The 11,918-nt window shown below is 39.7% G+C and overlaps 6 protein-coding genes across 6 annotated transcripts; 2 read left to right on the top strand and 4 right to left on the bottom strand.

Annotated features, from left to right (window-relative positions):
* Positions 1-65: 65 nt before the first annotated feature.
* Positions 66-884, top strand: NEMIN01_0829 (3-dehydrosphinganine reductase; the record flags this gene model as incomplete). Its single annotated transcript, XM_051476771.1, has 1 exon — positions 66-884. The coding sequence occupies one exon, from the start codon at positions 66-68 to the stop codon at positions 882-884; it is 819 nt and encodes a 272-aa protein (XP_051332731.1).
* A 975-nt stretch (positions 885-1,859) lies between these two features.
* Positions 1,860-5,060, top strand: NEMIN01_0828 (uncharacterized protein; the record flags this gene model as incomplete). Its single annotated transcript, XM_051476770.1, has 1 exon — positions 1,860-5,060. The coding sequence occupies one exon, from the start codon at positions 1,860-1,862 to the stop codon at positions 5,058-5,060; it is 3,201 nt and encodes a 1,066-aa protein (XP_051332730.1).
* A 725-nt stretch (positions 5,061-5,785) lies between these two features.
* NEMIN01_0827 (uncharacterized protein) lies at positions 5,786-7,162 on the bottom strand (the record flags this gene model as incomplete). Its single annotated transcript, XM_051476769.1, has 1 exon — positions 5,786-7,162. One exon carries the CDS (start codon positions 7,160-7,162, stop codon positions 5,786-5,788), a length of 1,377 nt encoding a protein of 458 aa, XP_051332729.1.
* A 239-nt stretch (positions 7,163-7,401) lies between these two features.
* Positions 7,402-8,727, bottom strand: NEMIN01_0826 (uncharacterized protein; the record flags this gene model as incomplete). Its single annotated transcript, XM_051476768.1, has 1 exon — positions 7,402-8,727. The coding sequence occupies one exon, from the start codon at positions 8,725-8,727 to the stop codon at positions 7,402-7,404; it is 1,326 nt and encodes a 441-aa protein (XP_051332728.1).
* A 139-nt stretch (positions 8,728-8,866) lies between these two features.
* Positions 8,867-10,093, bottom strand: NEMIN01_0825 (uncharacterized protein; the record flags this gene model as incomplete). The annotated part of the gene is made up of 1 exon (XM_051476767.1): positions 8,867-10,093. The coding sequence occupies one exon, from the start codon at positions 10,091-10,093 to the stop codon at positions 8,867-8,869; it is 1,227 nt and encodes a 408-aa protein (XP_051332727.1).
* A 188-nt stretch (positions 10,094-10,281) lies between these two features.
* NEMIN01_0824 (uncharacterized protein) lies at positions 10,282-11,853 on the bottom strand (the record flags this gene model as incomplete). Its single annotated transcript, XM_051476766.1, has 1 exon — positions 10,282-11,853. One exon carries the CDS (start codon positions 11,851-11,853, stop codon positions 10,282-10,284), a length of 1,572 nt encoding a protein of 523 aa, XP_051332726.1.
* Positions 11,854-11,918: the final 65 nt, after the last annotated feature.

Genomic DNA, 11,918 nt, shown 5'->3' with positions numbered 1-11,918 from the left:
CCAGTGCTCGATTGTTTTTCACACGTAGATACAACAATAAATACTCGAACACACTTCATAAAAACATGCACTACGAAGGAAAAAAGGTTCTTATTGTGGGAGGAAGCAGCGGGCTAGGCCTAGCGCTGGCAAAAGATCTAAAAGACAAAAAGGCTCTAGTAACAATCACCTCTCGATCGCCATCAACCTTAAGTGAGTTTGTGCCAGAGTTTAGCACACATCCTGTGGACATCACCGAGCAGTCTTCAGTCGATGCCATTCCCTCTGATTTTGACCTTATATTCTGCTGCGCAGGCTTTGCAACTCCGTCGCTTGCGAGAGAAATAGAAGTGCAGAAAATGGAGAAAATCATGAACTGTAACTTTTTTGGCTCGGTGAGAGTCTACCTGCACTTTTTAAAACACGTAACACACGAGAAGAGAAAAAGCTTGGTCTTTATTTCATCAACGCTTGGCCTGCACTCTTTCACGGGATACGGCATGTACTCTCCAAGCAAGTCTGCACTCTCCTCTTTTTACGAGTCAGTGTACGATGAATCGTCTATACTGGGCCTGGATCTGTACATATACTACGTGTCAACAATACAGAGCAACGGCTTCATTACAGAGCAGAAAACAAAGCCAGAGATAACAAAAAAAATAGAGGGCTCTTCAATTTCGAAAATGTCCCTGCCTGAAAACAGGGCGAGAACGCTCCTCAATGCCATGCCAAAAAGCAGGATAATATACTCAGACTTTGTCACCCGGCTGTTCAGCAAGTCAGCAGAGATAAACACGCTCTCAGATGTCTTAGCCTACTTCCTGTCTCCCTTTTTCTGGATCTGCTTTAAGCTGTTCGCAGCATACACAACACGAAAGCACTACCCAAAAGACAAATGCAGTTGAGGATTGGAAGTGCTAGTATAGAGAAGTATTCTACTTTTTAATATAATGTGTGTCCTGGTGGCGCAATTGGCAGCGCATCTGACTTCTAATCAGGAGGTTCTGGGTTCGAGTCCCTGTCAGGACGTTTTTTTAGTTTTATCCCCGCCCAAGAAATTGCACACATTTGAGGATCTACTGCTGTTCTCTACACATGGCCTTACTCTCAGCTCTAGCTCTTTTCCTGCAGCGAGTATTGGTGCTCTTTGCTTTGCCAATACTCCAATTGAATAAAATAAAATTTAAGAAAAAGACCATAGGACAATTAATAACACTCTTGGAAAGAGAAGAAGAAATAGAGAGTTAAGCCAAGGCAATCTAAAGGAGCAGCAATAGATCACTCACCATACCCTTCGATAGTACAACAATCTTAATCATTTTTTAATGGAGACATTCACTTTCTCAGACTAAGTAAAAAGACGTAGAAGCATGATTATTTCTCCTGTCTTTTGCTAAGCAGCACAAAGTGTCTCCTGTTTTCAGATAGAATAGCGCTCTATTGCTGTTTAAAAATAATTCAAAAATAAAATAGAATTTACTAACCAGAGACTTTTATTTTTCTTAGTGTCCCTCCTATAAAAACAAAAGAAAAGCAGCCTCCCCTCCACCCCATGGGGAAAGCATGCCTTTGATAATTGCTCAGCAATTGCTCGGGTTAGCAGGGCAGGAGAATAAAAACATTTACAATGCCATCCACCGCCCCAAAATTCACTTTCTGTTCTCCTTAAATACTTTATATCCAATAGGGCTTTCCTAATTTAGTAAAATCTGTCTATATAATTATCATTCGCAATAAAAATCAAAAAATTGGCGATTTTGGGAGCGAAAGAGCCAAGAAACTTGCACAGCACGAAGCATTTCCATGGGAGGTGCAGAGAGCACTCTGGAGATAGAGTAGCATCTTGGAATTTATGTTTTTTTATTTTTTATTTTGCTTCTATGAAGAAGCTTCGAAAGATCATTCTAAACCACATAAAAACCCGCGATATTGAAAAAGCACTGAGCACCGCACTAGATGCTTTGGAAGATGAAGAAGATGGCAAGATACTATTTTACGCAGGATACTGCTACTATCTACAGAACAAGTACGGTAAGTCTGTGGAGTACTACAAAAGAGCCCTGAAGCTGTCCGTGTCTCCTGAGGACTTGCTAGATATATACAAAGGCCTGTCAAAGATATACATAACGTACGAGTTTCTGTATTTAGATGCAAAGGACATAATAGAAATAGAAGCCGCTCTTCTTGCCGTGTTGAAAAATGCAAAAGACAGTGAATACACAGAAACCGAGTATTCGTGCATTGTCTTCCTGTCTAATATATACCTGTACAACGACATAGAGAAATACATGAGCTTTTTCAGCACTTACTGTCTGAGAAAAGATTCCATTGACAGTTTAGCTATGAAGGATAGATTCGAAGAAGAAGGACACAATATGCTTAAGAGCTATTTTATGACAAGACTTAGAAATTTTGAAAAAGACTTGAAGTCCATTGTAGACAGCGGAGGGTTCTCTGTCTGCAGGAAAGAGATAGCTAGAAAGCTGGAGTGTATAATAGAAAAGTGTTTAGACCTAGACAAGTACTATAGTGCCCTCGTGGAAAAGTATCCAAAAATATTTTTGGAAGAAGTTGCCAATTTGTATCTCTTGTTTCTTACAACAAGAACGTATAGCGGTTACAAATCCATTGGGAGACTGCTCCTGTTTATAAGAGAGCTAGTGTGTAACGGTGTGGAAATAGAGAACAAAGCAGCTGTGCTAATGGTGCTATCTGATTTTTTAAACATTCCTGCCGTGCTAGGAGAGATATCGCACTATAAAAAAGTTTACTACAACACGCTATCGCCAACCATCAGGCTTTTGAGGTTCCCAAATGAGAAAAAAGTTGTCTTAGAGATCTACCAGGAAATGGAAAACGCACTGGGGCTCAGCTACAAACTGAAGAAGGAGTATTTAGACACGCTCGTTCTAGAGAGCATGACAAAAGATGAAATACTCAGCAATAGACAATATAGCATAAAGAGTGCCATAGAATTGCACCATTCTGAGCCATCGGATAATGTAAAGGGAGGATGCTCTAACAGCCCTAGGAAAATATCGCATCCCAGGAACATTCTAATTCTAATGAACTACGCAATGCAGTCGATGAACATAAAAGTGATGAACGATCTTCTTTGTAGCATCTATGAAGAGGGACCGCTTGGTGACGATGTGCTCTCTGAGTGTTTGCAATATGAAAAAATACCGAAGAGTACTTTGTCTGTATTGGGCAATGAAAAAACAAAAGAAGAATGTGCAAGCAGCCAAGAATCTAAAACTGATTCTACTACTGCAAGTGGATTGGAAGACTTATCCGCTGCTAGTGCAGACAGCACTCAGGTTATACAGGCTTTTCTTCTAAAAACAATGTCTAGTTTGTATAGTATGGACTATTATAGAGACATTTTATTCAGTTACATTCTAGACATAATACACAGCAAGTACCATTTGAATGCCATCATACAGCATGCACACGTCCTAGAGAATAGAACAGATGGCGTATGTGAATACTTGATAGATAATGAAAAAGGAATAGATATGCACAGGCTGTATCTAAATGAGATAGACCGATACGGCAGTGTATTTGACAGAGTGTACGGCTATCACAAGTTTCTGTGCGAGTACATTAATAAGATAGTGAAAAATCAGATAGCAGAGGAAAATATCAACACAGCAGAGTACAAAAGTGTATACAGCAAAGAGTATCTGGGCTGCAAGAGAAGCAGGGATATGCAAGAGCTAAATCTGTACAAATACACTGTCAATGCGAACATAGAGTACTTCCGGCACTTGCTAGCGATTAGCAACTACGAAAAAAATAGAAAAGAAATTTCTCTAATGCTTCTCAGAGAGCTGTACCAGGAAAGATCACATGACTATTACTTAATCAATGACCTGGCGCTGATATTAACAGAGAAAAACGAAAGTATACATTTTGTTGACAAATATCTCAGGACAGCACACAGCATGGATAGCACAAACCTGTTTTTGATAAGCATGAAATACCACAAAAAGCAAGGCAACTGGGAGATAGTCGAAAGAAGAGCAAAGGAAATTCTGGCACAGAAATACGAGTATAAGATAAAAATGGCGCTGGCAGAGGCCCTGTCAGTGCAGAAGAAGTACAAATATGCAATAAAAATTGTAGAAGAGGTGGAAAGCGATGAAATGGAGAAAAACCAAACAAAAACACATGAGCTATCAGAGATGTCCATTTTAAGCAAGAGCACTATAACGGATGAGAGCAGCAGTAGACTGGCGAGTGTGCGCATATTCAAGGCATATTTACACATAAAAATTGGGAAATTAGAAGAGGCTCTGGAGATAATCAATGCCCTGCTAGAAGAAAACCTTGAAGAATCAAAGAAGAACAAAGCCATTCAGTACAAGAAATACATACATGCTATACAGATAAGAGAGGCAATATGCACAGAAGAAGTAGAAAGCGTGCTAAAAATAACAGAAGAATACAGCAAGCTAAAAAGAAAGTGCAGTGGAGATGAGAAATGGACAGAAATGGGGGCAATCATAGGCATATCAGATGCATACGTAGAGCTGGTGGATAAAATACTTAAAAACGAGACTGGAGCAGAAAACAGGCTAACTGAATATCTATCAACAGATGACCAGCAAGAGCTAATAACACTGAGCAAACTACTGCTTCTACTGGCCAGTGTGAACAACGAGCTAAACAATCCTGTGCTGCACAACGCAGTCTCCCACTGCATTAAAAAAGCGAACCTCCAGGGAGAAACAAAAGAGTCTCTAGAGGTTGAGCTCTTGCTGAGAATGATAAGAGACGAAGATATAGAAGACTACTACCAAGACAGCAGAAAGTCGGAGGAAACACCCTTTGCAAGAATCCTACTATCGATTCTCTATGACCCCACAAGCCTTGCGCCAATAACGCGAGAGTATCTGAAGAGCACAACGATCATGGACACTGAAATGCTAAAGGTCCTGGCAAAGATCATATCAGAGCAAAACAACCCGCGAGACAATGCAGACCTTGAGGCAATATTCCTGCATCTGTGCCGAAGATACAGCGCAGAAGAGAAGGAGGTCAACTGGCTCTACAAATTGCTAAAAATTAAAAACTAGGAAAAAATGCTCCCGATGGGGATCGAACCCACGACCCCGGCATAACTCAGCTTATTACAGCCTTCAAACACAGGAGGCTCCCACCCATAAGTGCCGTGCTCTACCTCTGAGCTACGGGAGCACGACGATAGACGAAAAATATATTTATTGTGTAAGTATTAGTCAGGCAGCAGCAAAAAAGCATACTATACATGTATGCGCAGATAATTCAAGTGATTTCTCTGTGCATGGGCTGTGTGTATGTCTGAAGTATTTTCTGCTTTCATCTCTCTCTTTTTATGCGGCCAGCTAGTTCCTCGAATCTACTGGACCCAGAGAAGTTTAGACGGGCTGTTAGTACAATGCTGGTATAGTCTACTTCATGTCCTGCGTGATTATTACTATGGTGCCATCATTTATCAGTAGTAAAATAAATAAAATATTTACAAATACACTTTTTAATTTAGCTAATGAAGTATCTAATTACAATATTCTATTGCTAGTAGGCTGGCCATATAAAAATAAAAAGAGTAAATAGATATATCAATTATATTTACATTTCAGGGTGCTCAGCGATGTTCTCTGTTTTTATTCCTATCCATATTCCTTGCACTTATTAACTGCATGACATTTACTAGCTGTCATTAGCTTGCAGATTGTTGATATAATAATTAAATAGTGGCACTACTCAAGTGAATAAGAGAGAAAAGTTTTGTACAGAAAAATGAACTAATCTTTATTCTTGGCTATAGCTTGGGGGCTGCATAGACGTGCTCTAATGTTCTGCTAGCTCCTATTGTGCGCATGCTGAGCATTAGTAAAGATCCTGCAGTAGTGAATATTGTCAGAAGCATTCTGTTTCTCTTTCTCCTTTTTTCAATGGCAGTTGTGTATTGTTCGTCCAACCACTCACCGTCATAATCGACTTCATACATGCTGCCTATGCTGTCTATAGACCTAGCAGTGTACAGTATGGTGCGCCGAGGGTTTATGAGCTTCTTCAGATCCAGCATTTTCTCTTTTATGTATTTTCGCACAACATAGGGATATTTTTTGTATTGGCGCTTTGTTTCGTGCGCTAAGTTATTTACCTTATCGATGTACTCATTGTATGCACCTCTTGTTAGGCAGGGAAGGCCTATGCATCCGCTGTCGTACATAGGAACTCCTGTCAGGTAGTGCCTGTCTATCTCCTGCACTTTTCCATCTATCACCTTGCTAAGCTCGGAGTACACACTCGTTAGCAGCGGCCATTCTTTGCTCAGGGCTACAAGGAGTTTTTTATCGTTTTCTGTTATTTCTGGCAGTGCGTGCACTTTAGAGCCGGTAAAAAAGTCTCCAACTTCACCGCCTTTGCTCAGAAACACGTCTATTATGTGGTCTATGTTGTACACCCCCTCTTTGTTTTTCTCAAACAAAATATCTCTACTAGTTTTTGTGTGGGCTGTGCTCAGCAGATCATTGTTTTTCAAATGGGCAATGTATTCGTTCAGGTTGTCTTTTGTCTTTGCATTTAGTATGCTGTTGCTAAATCTTTTTTGGCATAGAATTCTGTTAACGTGCAAAAAGTATTCACACAAAAATACTCTGTTTGATTTTTTAATCGTAGTGTACCAGCTATTAATTTTATTTTCAACCAGCAGCACGAGACTGGGCACATCCAGATCATTGGCAAAAGGGAAACTTTCCGATAAAGCATTATGTGTATTGATGCTAGAGAGTCTGTCGTAGTAGTAGGACTCAGTCACACTCGATTTATCTAACAGCAAGACTTCCTCAAGCATAAGCATAACCATTTTAGGCATCAAAGAAGAAAGAGCCTTATCCATCGCAGGGCATGTCTCAATCTCCAAGCTTTTTCTTATTGAATTAGTAAGAGCGCTGACAAACGTGTAGTAGCTGCTGAGTTTTCCTATTTGGGCAGATTTTGTGTTTTCTTCTGCAATAGTCTTCAGCTCTTCTTTAAACCTGTCGGTGCTAAATGTAAGCTTAACCGGCTGTGTTGCTTCTTCCAATCTTTCACTGCTAGAGCTAGGTGCCTCTAATATCTCTATGGTGCCAGTCTGTGCATCTTCTTCTTTCAAATCAGTAACTGTTTTTTCTTCTCTTTCGGTATTATTCATCAGAACCAGCAAATTTTTACGGTATTTTCTACTACTAAAATAAAATTTGGCATAGAGCCTATATAGTAATTGATAAGTATTTGCTAAAACACGTAGCAGTAGTCGAGAAGTAGATGTGCACTGATTAGAATGAAACACATTTATTAATATAGTATAAACCTTCCGCATTAATGTATATCCACTGTCCATGCACCTGTGTCTGTACTAGATTTAGCCACATGGTTTTAGCAGTAGACCAATTAGGCAAAGAGCTCGTTATTTAAAAAAAACATATACTCTGCCAAGAAAATGGCATTGGAGCTGCACAGGATGCCTACGGTCCCTAAGATCATTATAACCATAAAATAGCACCCTCCTACTATCTTATGCTTGCTGAGGAGGCTTCTATTGTGCCAGGCCATCTCATTAATGTATAGGTGGTTCTCCAGTCTCATTATCCTGTTTTGTGCATACTCTCGAAAGTCGCTTGGCCAGTTGCTGTAGGAATCATATACAGTTTCTTTAAAATGTTCAATGCTATTCCTATCTATATTTACAGGGGGCTTGTTGTGGTGGCTTAGTAAACTTGCATTGCACGCTGCGTGCTCTTCCTCCAAGAACAGAGTGGTGTATTTTGTTTTTAGAAAATTGAGGTCCTTGTGCAGCTTGTTGTAGAAAGCACTTACCAGCGGCCATTTTAGGTACAGAGCTTCAAAAAGAGCTTTTTGCTTTCTAAGGGCATCCTTGTACTCCGAGCTGTATTCTTCAAAAGACGAATACTCTGCCATTTTTTTAATGACATGGACAAGCTCCAGTGCAACGTCTACGTTGTATATCCCAAGCTTGTTCTTTTTGAATAGCTGAATTGGCTTGGCAGTTTTCTTTGAGCTGCTCTTGGATATCTTGTTTATCCTAAAAAGTATATTTTTCAGATAGGCTCTTGTGTTCCTGTTTAGCACTGGATTGAAAATAGCCTCTTCATTTGCGATCATTCTTGCATAGCCAAGGCGCGCGCTTGTGCCTGTCTCTGTCAGTCTGCAAGCGAGTAGACTTCCATACCAGTTGTTAACTTTTTTTTGTACATTTGTAAAAAGATCGCTGCCATGCAAATCATTTAACGTCTTTTCGATTGCTCCAGATATCTCAAGAGGCGTGGACTTTTTGTCAGCTATGCTGTATAGATGCTGAAAGGCTTCTATCTTCGTATTTACCAGGCCTTTTTCTACGAGCGATATGGCTATGTCCTTCAGTATGCTACAGTGGAGCTCTGGAACAGAGCTGCATGCTCTGATTTCTGTGCTTTTAGCCACTAGTATAGTTAAAACTCTAAACAGCTCATTAAAATCCAGCACTTTGTCATTGTTTTCTAGCATGTTAATAACTATGGATCTTAAGAGAGACTTGACTCTTTTTTTGCTGGTGTAGACACATACGTACTTTTTTTCGGGCTTTCCAGATGCTAATGCATTATTTTTGGGCTGTGCACTATCTATGTCTAAGCAAAGATACATTTTTTCTTCTGCTTTTGTAATTCTATCTGGTGCGTTCTCTGCTGTGCTATAGACCAAGCCCTTTTCTCTCCCCATGGCTTACCTAAAAATTTTAATTAGATTTATGCTTCTTCTTTGGTGGTAAAACTGCCGTTTAAAGCTCTTTCTCTTGCACAGGCTCGAAAATAATAAAATTAAAAATAGGCCTAAAAACTGAACAATAAAGCGCTATTTATTAAACGTATAAGGAGCTCGATACTATGCCAAGAGTGAGCAAAGAAGCACTGCATACAACTAAAGCAGCGTGTAGCTTTTTGCCTATCTCGTCTTGCATCTTTCCTGTTTTGACAAGCTCTTTGTATCTTGCAATTTTGTCTACAATGTAGGCTTTTATGCTATCTGAAAACTTGCTCCCTTCCAGCCTCTCTGCCACTTCTTTCCCGGTTGCAATGTTTCTATAATTGCACTTTGTTGGATCTGCAATAGTACTTTTTTTGTTTGATTTTTCGATGTCGCCTGTTATGTAAAAGCTGTCCACATACGCATTATCAAAGTCAGTGAAGTTGTGTATTTTTGTGTAAACATCTGGCACGGTCTCCCACATTTGGTACAGTGTAAACAGAAGTTTTTTATCGCTTTCTGGCATCTCATCCTTTTTTGGCGATCTAAAACTGGTGAAGTAGCTTTGGAGATACTTTTTGTTTTTCATAAGCAAATTGACTGCATGGTCGAGGTTGTATACCCCTTCTTCGTTCTTCCTAAATAAGTTGCACTCCTCAAAGATAGACTCCTTGTCATATCTCAAAGACTCAACAAAGTTTCTTAAGTTGTAGATGAGCGGCTTGTACACCATATATAAGATGCATGCTCTTTCGTTGAAGTAGTCTCGCGCATAGGTGAGATACGAGTCTGCATCCACTTTTTTCAGCTCTATTACATACTTGTACCACCTGTTAATCCTTTTCTCAATGATTTTTGGGAGGTCTTTGTGCATCAGATCACCTAGGCCTTCTCTAAGCGCTTCTAAAATCTTCTCATTTGTTCCTGTGTTGCTGCATTCTTTGTAGAGACAGTCGTTTTCATCATAGCTGTACGCCACAATGGCCTGCTCCAGTGCATTGGTCGCTATTTCAGACAACAGAGATGCGTGCAGATCGCTCAGACTTTTGTCAGCTACTATTTTTGTGTGGTTGGACACCAAGCTGTGCAATATGCCAAAAATCATGTGCTCATCAATATTTTCATTCTTTGCAAGATTTTTCAAGTCTTTTTTGATCTCTTCTATGTCAACGTTGAGCCGAATGGGCTTAGCAGTGAATTTTATGCCCAGCCGATTAAAAAACAAAGTTACGTACTCTCTGATCGATTTTCTCCCGGCTGTTTTTGTAATTTTTTTATTTCTTGATGCATCTGGCACATCTAAAACAATTTCTGCCGTCTTCTCTTCATTTATGTTCATCATTAAAATAAAATTTATTCCTACCTTTTCGAGGTATAAACACCTTAGCTTAGCTTAAACCCATGCGTAAAAAAGAACATGCTAATTAGTACATCTTTTCTCAGATTTATTAAGTTTGATAGATCTACTCTATCTTCCATTGCAAATAGTTAGTTAAATACTTCTTCTTTTAGCACAGCCTTTATAAATGACTATATGCTAATTGTATCATATTGTGAAAAACTTTCTTCTTTTTCTTCAGCAGCTTTGTCTGCTACCGGCTCTTCTTCTTTTGCGTCATTTGTACTATTTATATCACTAGATGGTGCTGCTGCTTCTTTCTGTCTTTTGTTGTTTTTTCTTGTTTCTTTTGCCTTTGCTTTTACAGGCTTAGGCGCAGTGGCTTTTGTTTTCTTTGGCACTTTTTTGCCTGATACTGGCTGCAGCTTCCTGGGGGTGTCAGTAACATCCTCTGGCAGTGTATCTATTGGCTCTTCTGCACTCTTCAGCTCTTCTGGAATAGGCGCAGCCTTTATATCATCTTCATCTTCTGCAGCTGTATTTTCTGCTGTGTTATCATCAGCATCGCCATTGGGGGATGTAACAGCTTTTTCTTCTTTATTTTTAGGAAGCGGTATTTTTCGCTTTCTTTGAACAGGAGGTTTTTTAAGAGGAGCAGACTTTTGCAAGCTCTTCAGCGCATTATTGCCACTTGCATCATCTGTTTCAGTTTTGGACGGTAACTCCAGCTTTTCATCAGAGACATGTTCCAATTCTTCTGCGATACTGCTTTTTTCACTGGGGGAGCCGATAGAGGAGATGTTTTCTATGTTGCTAGCAGCTTCTTCGTTCGGATTAAGAGATTCTTCTGTTTTTGTGGTTTTTATGGGCGTGTCTGGAGTCTCGTCCTCTGTGTTGCTATTGCTGTCCATGTTCTCTTCAGACTGCGACTCTTTGCTCTGCTCAGACCTTCTCTTTTTGATCACATAGGATGCGATTTTTTTTCCCAGAGAACTGCTTCTGTACTCCACAGGAAACACTTCTTGGAGCATTTTTACTATGTTCTTTTTTACTTTGTGCTCTAGTATTCTTTTCTTCCCAGCGAGGAACAGTTTGATGAAGAAACACAAATACTCTATCTCCGTGTACTTTGTTAGCTTTTCCAAAAAGTCATCATCAAACGACAGCTGTGTTATTTTTGAGCTCTCGTCTACGGTCTCTTTCTCGGCGCTCTCTTCTATTTTTTTCTTTATTTCTACTTCTATTTCGCCAACTATCTTTTTGCACTCTTCTTCCGCCTCTTTCAGGAGATTCTGCAGTCCTTCTTTGCTCATGAGCTCATCGATCTTTGCTCCTGTTTTTTCTCTGTCTTCTCCAGGCTTCACCTTAACTATTTCGTCTAGCAAGGTGTCTCTGCTCGGCTCCTGTGCCGTCAGTATCTCCAAAGTAACCAGCTCCTTTATTATTCTATCGGCATCTTCAGGAGCCGCTGTATACTCTTCCAACTTTTCCTGTTTTTGCTTGAGATATCTTTCTCTGCTGGTTTCTTTCTTTTCTTTTTTGGCTTTTTCTTCTTTTTCCTCCTTTTTTCTCTCCACCAAGCTTTCCCCCGATAGACAGAAAAAGTTCTTGTATTTACACTCAAATGTAGCCACGGCTTCGTCTTCCTGGTAAAACGGATCCTCCATGTCGTATGCATCCACTACTCTTTTTTTGGTTTTCATTTCTTTTTCTCTAATTTCCACTTCTTTTTCGTCAAAGCTAACTATTTTGATGGTGTGCATAATTAAAATGCATACAAAATATTTATTTATGCACACTTGTTCATAACTAGCCCTAATTTTATTTT

Source organism: Nematocida minor (assembly GCF_024244105.1).
Source record: "Nematocida minor strain JUm1510 chromosome Unknown 7919, whole genome shotgun sequence".
NCBI lineage: Eukaryota > Fungi > Microsporidia > Nematocida > Nematocida minor.
Note: the sequence above shows the minus strand (reverse complement) of the source record. Positions and strands in the feature narration are given on the sequence as shown.